The 12276-nt window shown below is 34.2% G+C and overlaps 2 protein-coding genes across 5 annotated transcripts; one reads left to right on the forward strand and one right to left on the reverse strand.

Moving 5' to 3' along the window:
• The first annotated feature begins 1500 nt into the window (after positions 1-1500).
• LOC140978538 (vacuolar protein sorting-associated protein 28 homolog 2-like) lies at positions 1501-2477 on the forward strand. Its single transcript, XM_073443676.1, has one exon. It carries the CDS (start codon positions 1501-1503, stop codon positions 2128-2130), a length of 630 nt encoding a protein of 209 aa, XP_073299777.1. The 3' UTR covers positions 2131-2477.
• Positions 2478-6920: 4443 nt separating this feature from the next.
• LOC140978617 (homeobox-leucine zipper protein MERISTEM L1-like) lies at positions 6921-11924 on the reverse strand. Of its 4 annotated transcripts, XM_073443800.1 has the most exons (14): positions 11624-11924; positions 11431-11519; positions 11159-11209; positions 10526-10785; positions 10331-10448; positions 10061-10249; positions 9471-9911; positions 9263-9364; positions 8927-9127; positions 8656-8830; positions 8297-8568; positions 8095-8190; positions 7518-7908; positions 6921-7206 (listed from the first exon to the last, which is right to left on the reverse strand). In XM_073443800.1, exons 4-13 carry the CDS (start codon positions 10753-10755, stop codon positions 7540-7542), a joined length of 2193 nt encoding a protein of 730 aa, XP_073299901.1. In that variant the 5' UTR covers positions 10756-10785; positions 11159-11209; positions 11431-11519; positions 11624-11924; the 3' UTR covers positions 6921-7206; positions 7518-7539. The 4 variants fall into 4 exon arrangements, with proteins under 4 accessions (XP_073299901.1, XP_073299902.1, XP_073299900.1 ...); XM_073443801.1 differs by lacking the exon at positions 11159-11209 and having other exon boundaries at positions 10526-10780; XM_073443799.1 differs by lacking the exon at positions 11159-11209.
• Positions 11925-12276: the final 352 nt, after the last annotated feature.

The raw sequence follows: 12276 nt of genomic DNA on the forward strand, positions 1-12276 counted from the left end.
ATATCAATAAAATACAGTGATCAATGCATTCACGATCTCTAATAATAGAAGCTAAATTATTTGCTAATCTTTTTACCACATTTAGTAGATATATTTAACATGTAGTGACATATCATTTATGCTCATTGAGATTTAACTAAAAGTTGAAGAAACATAATTATATTTAATAATTTTGTACCAAATTTAATATAATTTGAATCCATTTTTATTATAGCCATATAAGCTGACAAAAATTAAGCCAACGATTTACGACTTAATCTAATTCCGAAGTCATAAAATTTGAGTTAAATCTCGAATTTAAAATTTAATTATAACAAACTCCTCAAATACTCAAACAAAGAAATAAGACCCACACAATACATGTGTTTATTTTATTTTAGAGTAGGTCTCTTGTGAGACGGTCTCACGAATCTTTATCTGTGAGACAGGTCAACCTTACCGATATTCACAATAAAAAGTAATACTCTTAGTATAAAAAATAATATTTTTTCATAGATGACCCAAATAAGATATTCGACCCACGAAATTGATTCGTGAGATCGTCTCACAAGAGTTTTTGTGTTTATTTTATTGTGTTCGAGATGGTATTTCATTTAAAATAATATTCATTTAATAACTTATAAAACAAGTGTTTTGGAACAAAAGTAAATTAAAAAATTATTAAAATCATATTTTAAAAAATAAATTCGTAGTATTGTAATCTACGCTTTTCTTATAATCCAACAAGCAAGCTCAGAGCGGCCACAACCTGCTGCTCTCTCCTCTTCTCTGCAACACTCCTCCCGTTGTTCAAGGCTGCGTCTCTCTCTTTCATTCTCCGTAAGTGTCTTCCCTTTCCCTCTCTTTCTATCCCACCCCTCGATTTGCTTGTACATATTTAAAACTATGGCGATTTGCGGACATGGATTCATCTTTGCTGTTATCAAGGTCATAGGTTAAAGTGTTTGATTTTAATTCTCGATTTTAGGCTACCCGGTTGGTTTGGAATAAGGGTTGGGTATCGTTTTTCTTTTGTTCTTGATTCCATATCATAAAATTAAACGATGAAAAGATCGGCTATCTGAAGCTATGCTTGTAGTTCCAAGATTTTTAATTTATGATATAACTTTGTCCTGGATTTAGATTATTGTCATTAAAAAAGGAAGAAGAATATCTCGTGCCGTCAATACTCGACGATCCTAGCACGGCCTGAGGATGTGTATTTCGTTTTTGGGCTTGAATATCAGGATTATGTTCTCAAGATTCTCATTTGAGGGCTTTGACTTGATTCATATCTTTGTTGGTTACCAGTTACTTGCTGTTTTTGAAATTGCTACATCACGTCCATGCCGAGCCTTGAAAATGTGATTTTTGTATCAGATCCGTGGCATTAGATTTTTACATCGTGGATCTGACTATTGTTTTGTTGAATATGTGCAGTGACAGGGTCTTACTTCTCTTTGCGCGTGTCCCGTTCTCTTCTCCAAACTGTAATCGTGTTATTAACTTCATATATTACACATGGAGGTTAAACTATGGAACGACAAGCGCGAAAGAGAGATGTACGACAATTTTGGTGAGCTTTTCGCAATTATAAAAGCTACTGAGAAGGTTGAGAAGACTTATGTCCGCGACATAATTTCTCCATCAGAGTACGAAACTGAATGCCAAAAATTATTAACCCACTTTAAGACTCTATCATCCACTGTGACAGACATTGTGCCAAGCATGGAGCGGTTCCATGATATATATAAAATGGACTGCCCGGCTGCCCTGAATCGGCTTGTGATTTCAGGTGTTCCTGCCACTATTGAGCACCGTACAACTTCAGCACTATCAGCCACAACTTCAGCTGCCATTGTTGCAGAGTGTGTACAGAATTTCATTACGGCAATGGATTCTTTGAAACTGAACATGGTTGCTGTTGATCAGGTCCATCCATTGTTGTCTGATTTAGCTGCTTCTCTCAATAAGTTGTCGATTTTGCCACCTGATTTCGAGGGCAAGACGAAGATGAAGGAATGGATTGCCAGACTTTCAAAAATGGGTGCTGCTGATGAGCTGACGGAGCAGCATGCACGACAGCTACACTTTGATCTGGAGTCGTCTTACAACTCCTTCATGGCTGCGTTACCAGCCGTAGGAACGTAGTTGGTCATGGTTAAGGCTGTAAATAAGTGGGTACATTTGTTTTGTGTCTACAGGGTTTTGGAACATATGAACCGAGTGTTTCGATTTTAGAAGTTGTTGGGATCTTGATATTGTTGGACTCGTCATTGTCTGCATATCAAGATTTAAGGAAGTCGGAATCTTTGAACTTTGATTTGTGTCTCGGGTGAATGGATTGTGTGAAGAAAATCAAGAAAAAGAAGTGATCTTTATTTTCTTTTCTATTAAAAGTTGGGTTAATCCTTTTGCGATCGAATATGTTTGCTTGCCCTGTAATCAAGAGTTTTATTTCATCCCCGCGGGTGCGGAATGATCCATAAGTTCGTGTATTCTTTGTTGATGAAATGAATTAAAAATTATAGAAAAAATAAAGAGTAAGTGGTCGATTTCCCTGGTAAGCCGCATGAAGGGCTGAATTCACATTAGGTGCGTGCTTGGTGATGCGCATGAAACGAACAATTTAGCAGTCTGGTTAATTAAGTTGCATGTAAAATTTGAATAACCAAACCTGATTTTGTGCTAAAGTCGAGCTAATCAAATCGAAAATAAGCGACTGCGCAATGCTTTCTTTGGTTTTACGTTTGTCCTGTGCTTTCTCATTTCGGTATAAGAACATAAATTTACAGTGAACTCGATCTATTCAATAATAATAGTAAAAAATAATCTAATCCGACTAAAGTTACTCTGTGGTCTAATGATCGATTTAAAGTGCTGGGGTTGCTCAGTTTTCCGGATTGAATATATATCCATTATAGGCCCATTATGCATTGGACATCTATTTTCACTAAAACACAAACACTACTGGGTTTCCAAACAGATCCACCTTCAGTGACTCTGCAGTCTCGGCTAAAGTTCATTTCCCTTCCGTTTAGTAACCAATTATTTTTAGTTCTATTGTCACGATTGGTGTTTCCATGTTTGATCACATTTTATGTCACAATTTTATAGTTCATCTCATATTCGATCATCGCCGAAATCTCAATCTTGAGGTCGAGTTTGGATCATCATTTCAAATCTATGATTTTTTAAATTCTTTCACGTGTTTGATAAAACTTGATTAAGTTAAATTTCAAATCCACTCCCATCGAGGGTACTATCTTTATATTAGCATGAACTCGGTCAATAGGTTACGAAAACTGTCTGAATTCAAGCACATTTAAGAAGATAGAATTCGTAAAATTTTAGAATTGTTATTACAGTAAAAGTCATTTTAGTGGAATTTTAAAATAATTTATTTATTTACTCAATTTAAGTATTCATCACAATATACAATTTTCTAAGTAAATCGAAGTCAGCTTTAGAGATTTTAGGTGCAGTAAATCATATATAAATAAATATTTTTAATATTTTAATGCATCGCTAGCTACAGAGAAACAAGTGTCATTAATCTCTGTAAAGTTTATATTTTACCGAAAAAAATGAAATTTGATCTACATAACTATACACTTGAAAAAAAAAAAAAAACCCTTTTTTTATTTTTCTAAACGATCAAGAGGTAATTTTAATTTAGTGAACAAAGAGGAAAAACACCCCAACCAAATTAACTTTACTTTTTTTTTTCGTTCTTCTTACACACGTGTTTGAATTGAAATATTTAATTGGCTAATTTTTTATTCTTGGTATTTATTGATATATTTCATCAAACATTTAAATAAATAAAAAAAAAACTTTCGCACAGTGGAGCATTAAGTATTTTGTAAAGGTTTTGGTATGAAATAAATGTGGCACCAAATTTGATGCATTTCCCTATACACGCAGTATCGTGCATGCCCAGTAGTAATATTGGTATTGATATCACACTCTATTCTTCATTAATTTTCTTGCGACAACTCACGAATTTTTGGTCCATCATCTCCTCCTCCACCATAATACATCGATTCACTTTAACGAGGCCCGATCCGATGAACCCTACATCAATTTTGTCGTTTTATGATTTTAGTTATCTATTTTGTCAATATTTTATTTTGTTGGATAGTTTCATTCCTTCTTTTTTTTTTTTTTTTATCGGAAGAAGAGTTGATGAAAATTACACATTACATATCTGATATCTGCACTACATCAACATTACTTCAAGAAAAGAACAAAATTTGAAAAAATAAAACAAAGATAGTTATTAAGATTGAAATTTATTAAAAGATAGTAGAAAGATAGATAAATGTATACGATCAAAAATGCTAACTCTCTTAATTTCTTAAATAGTGTAAGTTTTATTATTATTTTTAAATATTCCTTTGAACAAAATTATATGTATGAGGATGGGGATGAGTGAACCACATGACTATTTAATGTATTTAGAAGTTCTAAAATCACATCCATCGATTGCAACCTATGGTTCAAGACTTTCTGATTTTGCATTTAAAAATTTATTTATTTTTCATGAATACATTGATTTAATCGTCTGTTGTTATATATATTTTCTTAATTAATCTAATTATATATAATCTTCTGGTCCTCTGGAAATTGTAATTATAAAATTTTCAGATTTAAATACATTGACATCATCTCTCGAAGTCATCATTTTCTGACCATATAACATTTCAACTTAAATGGCTGCTGCCATTTGTACGAATTGCAACTGTTCGTCGGTATGATTTTAATAACGAATTTATTGCTTCTTTATAAATTTCATCAGCTCTCGTTTACAATAAATCTATGTAGTATGTATATATATACACACAAAAATGAATAAATAATTTTTAGAGTGGGTTATAAATTCGATTGAACTTAATATATTCTTACAAAACATGGAAATCAGCTTGTTGGTTTGTTACAAAAATTCATGCATAATTTACATGCGAACTATAAGTATTTACTATGCATACGCAATTTCCATGCCTTAAATAGACACACATTTATGTAAAATTCTTTTATTTTATTTTTCCCTAAAATGAAATAAGTATTATAAACCAAACTACGAAGGGGTTATTTTTATGTCAATTTTCTAATTATTCTTTATGCCATTCCAAAATTAAAGGGTGAAAGAACATTTATTTCAAGGGCTTGCATGTGTTCGAAAACAAGGTTCTCTATTCCCCGAATGAATGTCGTTCTATATATCTACTGAACGATCAAATTATTTATTTATTTTTAAACTTTGATTTGTTGTGTTTTTAATAATTTAAATAAAATCAATCACGATAAAAAAATATATATATCGATAAGATGATTAAAATCATTTATTTATTTATTTTTTATAAAAAAAAGTTGATTATTTGACCGTAAAAAAAAATTAATTAAAACTAAGAAAAGTCGAGAATGTAATAAATGTTGTATAGTAAAAGTTAAAACAAAGAAATTAGGTGACAGCAATGGCAACTTCCATGAGTTGAAGTCGTCATTTATAATTTCAACGACTCATTGTTTTATTGCATTAAGTTTTGGTTGGTAATGTCACCTTACGTTTATGCAAGGAAATAATGATTTCAATATCCCAGATTGATTCTCCCCTCTATGTCATTTATTAACCATAACGAGATAGATATTTAATTAATTCGATTAATGTATTGTCAACATTCTTATCCAAGCAAAGATTGGGTATACAGTCTACTCCTATTTATTGCGGAAAAAAAATCATTTTTATATATAATTCGATAGTTATATTGAACTAGAAAATACAAATATATATACTAGTTTTTTTTTTTTTTTACATGAATATAAAAATGTTAATGGAAAAACAAATTATATGTTTTATCTTATTTAATTCATTTAAGAAATAATCACATATTGATCATCGAAATCGTTAAGAACTAGAAACACACAATGTAAAATTGTAATAAATCGGATTTAGAGTCTGAGTCGTTCACCATCACTTCCAAGCCCTATAGCCGCTCATGTGAAGTGTCAAAAGTCCCCTTTGATGAATTAAGGATTTAATATTTTATATTTCAATGAAAAATCTTTCAAAAAAATCTCCAAAGAGAGAGTCCTAAGGAGAAAATCGAGTTCCAACAAGTAGGGATTCGAAAAATCTGATTTTTTAATTACTTACAACTCTTGAGACGCAGAATTATGTATCGTGGTTGCTCATGTGGAACCATTTAGAGCAATTCAAGACAAATGAATACATAATTAGAGATGATAAGGGTCAGATTTAAACCTAGACTAGTACTAAATCCGTCCCAATTGGTAATACGGGCTCGGGTTTAGACCTAGCTTGATAGATCTACAAGCGGTTCTCGAATTTGATCAAATCCGTCCCGCCAAAATATGTCTATATATTTAAAACATATATGTACATATATTATTAATGATATAACTATTTTTTACACTAAGTATACCTTATTTATAATTTTAATTTATAAAATTTTTGGATTGAAATTATTTTATTTTATTATTATATGTTTGATATGAAAATATATCATTACATTTTTTTAGTTATCAATTGAATACAAGTTGATATATTTTAACTTGTGATAATATTTTTTTGTCATGAATATTATTATATAAATTTAATGGATCCGCAAAATTTTAAATTTATTATTGGATAAATATAAAGTTATATATTGTTGGCCGTTCCAACGAGTCGAACCCGGATTGAACCCGTCGAGTCGCGGGACAGGACTGAAAGAAGGCGGGGTGGATCCTAGGTTTGGCCAAACTCACACACATTGTGTCCATCATTATTATATCAGTCAAACCAAATGTTGCTTTAAAAATTGCTAATGTGATATGGGTTAATTAGTAAATAATAATTAAATGAAAATGAAATAACCATATTCATGAAGAAATTATTATAATTTACTAAATCATATTTAATTTCTTCTTTCAAAATACAATGCAATTTATTACATCACTGACAACAGACAACATTACCAAAAGAAAATAAACCTCTAGGCTAGCTAGTCAAGTAACTCTACAGCAAAACAAAGGTTTTCTCCAGACGATTGAGCCTTTGTTTACTTGACGATCCTTCAGTCAAGCTGGTACCGTTGCTTTTTTCATACAAGACTCGCTAGCTGGGTTTGTTTTGAGGTTCGTTCTTGACTTCTTCCTTTCTCTAGTTTTTGTAGTAAACAAAACCATTTTCGTCATATGTTATTCTGTGCATGGAGGCGTCAACTGCAGCAACAAAATGAGACAATGGAGAGCTGGAATAAAAATATTCGCCTCGTCGAGATCACGGGAAAAATATTGAGACGATACGAAGGGGTTTCCTAGCGTGTAATAAACTCTTCTAGCAACTTCTGTTAATCGTTTTAATGTAATAATCAAATATAAAACCAGAGGTCAAGATGCTTGGTTGTTAGAGTTGTTCAGATAATTTATATTTATGATATGATATCTCAATTATCAGTCATCACTCAAAGTTGTCCAGAAAAACTCACATGTACGAAACATAAATGAGAGAAGCAGTGTATATAGAATTTTACCAGTGGGGAAGATGATTTTGGGTCATGCACTCTCGCCTAGAACGGCATCTTTTATCCTTTCAATAGTGCACTTGATCAGGCTGTTGACCGTTGCAACAGATCCTAATGAAAGCTTCGCGGTCGGGACCGAATCAACCAATATCTGAAATGCGACAGTCAGTAAAGATCCGCCGGACCCAATCTCCAGTCCCCTACCAGCCTGATGTTTATTCGGCCCATCTGGAAGTATGGCAAATCCTGACGGCAAGAGGGCAACATAATCCGGGTCTTCACCGCTTAAGACAACGTTCATGGCCATGATGTCTACTGGTGCATAAATGACATATGAGCCCGTCGAATCTGTGCAACTCTCCTGTAGGATCAGCATGTTGCTTTGGCTTGAATTTGCACTCTGCATTAAAATGAACGAAATTAGTAAATTAACCAATTCAATGAGATCAACAAATGTGACGGTCTAGATTTAAATATCATGACTCATAATTCATACGAAAAAACAAAAAAAATAAAATTAACTACTATCTTTTTACCATATTTGTCGCAAAGCATGCTTTTCAAGGTAATGGAACTAAAAACTTACATTAACACGGAGTAAAGAAACGGAGTTTCCAGGATCACGGCCATTGGCAATATGTGCCATTTCTTGAACAAGGCCGCCATTCGAAAGAATATCCCACTAAAGTTATCATACATGAAGCAGAATATACAAATCAGATTTATGAAATAATATGCCCAAGTTAAAATTCGTACCAAAATTCAATGCTTGAACTGTTCATGTGTACCTCACTTCTTGAATTCTCATCCCTCAAGAAATCAAAAACTCTCTTTGGTGGAACTGGAAGCCAGAATGAAGTTGCCGCACTCAGCACAATTCCAGGCGGCCTCCCGAGCTCGTCCGTGCTTTTTCGAGTCATGACTCTAACATCATCAGCACCGCTTCCAGAAAGTGTCGTCCATGTATGCGCGGTTGAAGCACCAACACCGGTACAGAAACTCATCACCATTCTTTCAGCCAGTTTCAGCATACTCTTTCTACCCCCCGGGGATGATATCACTTCATGATAATTTTATTTTATTTTTATTTTTCCCGATCAGTGTTGTAAAAAAGGACATTAAATTAATCGAACCATAATTAATTTACCTCCAATGTCACCAGCTGCAATGTTGTTTGCCATTGAACTTGCTAATCGTTCACATTGTCGGTCAAGTGTTGCTACCCAGCGCCTTGCCCCAAATGCCATTCCTGATTCAACTAGAGGTTTATAGATGCTATGAACAGATCTGTCATCCACCTCCACATGTTCAACCCATGTAACCTAACATATTAAGGTTAGATACAATATTACGATCCCAACTAGGAGTATCGGCCAGGCCAGATTCATGGTATTGGTAAGATTTGAATCGGTTTATACCTTAGAGTAACCATTGGGAAGTTCTTGAATAAAACAACCTGATGGCCTTCTTCTACATCTTGACATAGAGGTAGGTCTAAGGTTGTCTAAAGAAACATCCACAACAGCCCAAATCCCTTCCGTATGTTGTTTGCAGTATCTGACGAAATAGATTTCGCGAGTTGGAACTAATGGAGACGGGACCTGGAACTCGGCTGTCATCTGAAATCAAAACAATAAGAACATATCATTAAAATTTGCTGCTGTGTATGGACTAATATCAACAAGAATCCGGTCATTATCAATCTGTAAACTTAATTTTCACATATGAATTAATCAGATATTATAAATATATACCACTTGAAGAGCTCCATTATAGTTTCCCGCCACACCGGTCGATAATACTTCCATGGTCGTTGCTCTGGAAACAATACTGGAGAACACATTGGACCATTGATTCTACAATCACAGTTACAGCATATTAATTAATTGATTATTCGATTTTTTAAATGAAGCCAAGATAGAGATAAATGGCAATAAGCTCATATGAGCGAAATTAACCTACCACGTCCATCAAGATCTCCACCAGATTAACATGGTTCATAATCACCACAGATGACTCCCGCGAGGCTTCAGATTTCATTCCCAATGGTTTTGTTCCAATCTCACGAGGAAAAGTTCGAATATATTCATCTTCACTCAAAATTTGAACAGAATTCGTCTCAGCGCTCCGAATCCACAAGGGCTCTCCAGTTTGCGCCATTCGTATGAGTTCCTCCATAGCTGCTACAGCCAGCTCGATGATCATCGGCTTGTCAGCCTCGGTTGGGCCAGAAAGTGACCTAAGAAGGTCTGGAGCTCCATAAACCTCTCCAGCAATGCCTGCTTGTGGAACGAAATTCCCAGCTCCAAGATCAAGTGAACGAGCCGCTCCTTCAGGGAGATGAGGAGATGAGAGCACAGGTTTGCCGACATACTTTGCAGCTATTCCGAAAATCCTATCAATCTGAAAAGGAAAAATTTGGCCATTATTTACTTCATTGTACATCTTATGGAACACGTTCCCCCATATCTCTTCAATTAGTCAATCATTAACTTCAGATTAATCACATTTTTATAAGATACGGAGAATTAATTAAGTTCTTTTTCAGTTACCTCTTCTCTCAAGCGGCTATTTTCTATCCTGAGTTGCTGCTCATCAAAGGACATTTCTCCAATGGCAGACGAGCCACCACAGTTGGGACAAGTAGCATTACTGAGAGCTTCCTTGTATTGTAAGTTCTCTGCACGAAGCTTATCATTATCGTTTTTCAGACTCGTGTTCTCATGGCGTTCATGTTGAGCCTGTACAATTATTCATCATCAGTGAAATCAACTACATTAAACAAATCTCCAAAACAAGTCGAAAAAAGAAAATGTCTTCACCTTCATCTGGGTGCGCTTGTTTTGGAACCAAAATTTCACTTGCAGAGGCTCCAGCGTTAATCTCCGGCCAAGCTCCTTTCTTTGCTTGTCATCAGGATGCGGGATTTCCTTGAAATATCTGTTCAAATGTTTATTAAAAAATGAAGATTTTTTTTCATAAATGTGATTATATTGCAGGTGTAGTATAGTACTAACAATTCCATTTCTTGGATTTGATGCTGTGTGTGACGATGGTATCGCTTCTTCTTGGGTCTTTCATTGGGGTCTTGATCATCAATGGAGCCCGGAGCTTCCATAGTATTAGTGCCTGATTTTGTTTCATTATGATCATCACCCCGGATTAAGTCGTCCATTTCATTTTCTGGTGTTTTATGTTCCATGTCCAGCAAAAATTGGTGCCCTTCAAACATGTTTTGTGGAAACATCGATCTTTAACTACTTACCTGTAGTCTACGCTGAGAAATAAAAGTTAAGTCTTGAAACAGAAATGTAAAAGAATTACAATGAGAACTCGAAGAATATTTACATTCCATTAAAGAAATGTAAAAAGAATGGTCTTTATAATTGTATAACCATATTTAAAAGTATAAGCTTTAGGGGATTAACACAAAATATAATGCGTCAAGAAATCTTGACGTCATAGAAAATTTAATTGGATAGTCGCCAGAAGTATTCATTAAAACTTAAAAGTAATAAATGACGATGTTCGCGCTGCAAGTGGAAAATGGAGGGTGGATACATGAAATTAATGTGCAACAGACAAGTCATGATTTTGTACGAACTTTATTTTATTAGGAAAACCAGAATTCAAGGAACCTTCTGTTCTACCCAAGAACGGCGTTTTTCTCAGTGGCCTGAAAATTCGTATAATCATCAACCCTGGAAGATTCACATCTCAACCAAGAAACGCTAAAAAGTTGCTCTCTCATAAAATGGGTTTAGCCATTTATTTTTATTTTTTTTCCCTTTTTGGTTTTTGGAAGATAGTAGGTTGGGTTGAAAGTGATTGCTGATCTGGAAGTATCTTAAACGGCTTTCCTTGTGCTGACATGCAAAAAGACTAAAATGATACAATAATTTTTTTCCCAAAATAATCTTACATTCGCAGAATCTGAAATGGCACTCTTTGAGTACACCGCTGTATTTTTTCAATGCAAATAGAGTGGAGTAAATCTCAAATCTTCTCTCTCTGCCAACAAAAAGAATGAATAATAAACCTCAGCACAGAAAATGAAACTCAATATTCACAGCAGAAACTTATAACTAGAAAAACTGACGTGTTTCGACGCTTACATGAATGAATGGATCGGGCTCTCTGTTCACGAAACTTTGACGGGGAAAACCAAAGTGAGAGAACAAGTTTGGAGAAGAGATATAGAAGTAGAGATCTTTAATTCACGTAAAAGGGATGCCGGGAAAGCAGCATTTGAATTGTGAAAGGAGTAGCACTGGGGATTCAGATTTTATTGATGAAGCTACTGGTTTTCTTGTAAGAACCTTTGTTTAAGAAAAACAGATGGGATGTGAAGGAGATTGGTGAATTAGTAATTGAAGATTCGGAGGAGGAAGAATATGAAACATAATAAGCGACATATAAAAACAAGAAAGCTCTGGTGGTGAGAAGGCGAAGAGAAACAGGTGGAGAAGCGATGAGTTAATGCAAATAGCATTAATAACGTGCCATGTGGGATGGAGTTGTTCAAATTTCATGCATAAGATTCTGAACGGTCAAGCTGCTTCGTTTTAATCTATCTTTCTTTTATATATATATATATATATAATGTGATTCTGTCTCTTTTTGTATAATAATTTCGATTGGTAAAATCATCACTTTGTCAAGCGAAAGTTAAATCAGACACCTGATAAACATAAAATGCACTGCACAAACGCATTTAATGTAATATCTACAAAGTATATGTCTTGCGATTTCTTTTCACCTTTTCCAT

The sequence above is a fragment of the Primulina huaijiensis genome, chromosome 6, assembly GCF_012295235.1.
Source record: "Primulina huaijiensis isolate GDHJ02 chromosome 6, ASM1229523v2, whole genome shotgun sequence".
NCBI classification, from domain to species: Eukaryota; Viridiplantae; Streptophyta; class Magnoliopsida; order Lamiales; family Gesneriaceae; genus Primulina; species Primulina huaijiensis.

Bases quoted from the DNA above. Each gene is read 5' to 3' on its own strand.
- LOC140978538 (XM_073443676.1), top strand. From the start codon at position 1,501: ATGGAGGTTAAACTATGGAACGACAAGCGCGAAAGAGAGATGTACGAC.
- LOC140978617 (XM_073443801.1), bottom strand. From the start codon at position 10,755: ATGTTTCCACAAAACATGTTTGAAGGGCACCAATTTTTGCTGGACATG. The intron at 8,569-8,655 runs GTAAATTAATTA...ATTATCATGAAG, and splicing joins TGCAGCTGGTGACATTGGAG to TGATATCATCCCCGGGGGGT. The intron at 7,909-8,094 runs GTAAGTTTTTAG...ATTTTAATGCAG, and splicing joins TTTCTTTACTCCGTGTTAAT to AGTGCAAATTCAAGCCAAAG.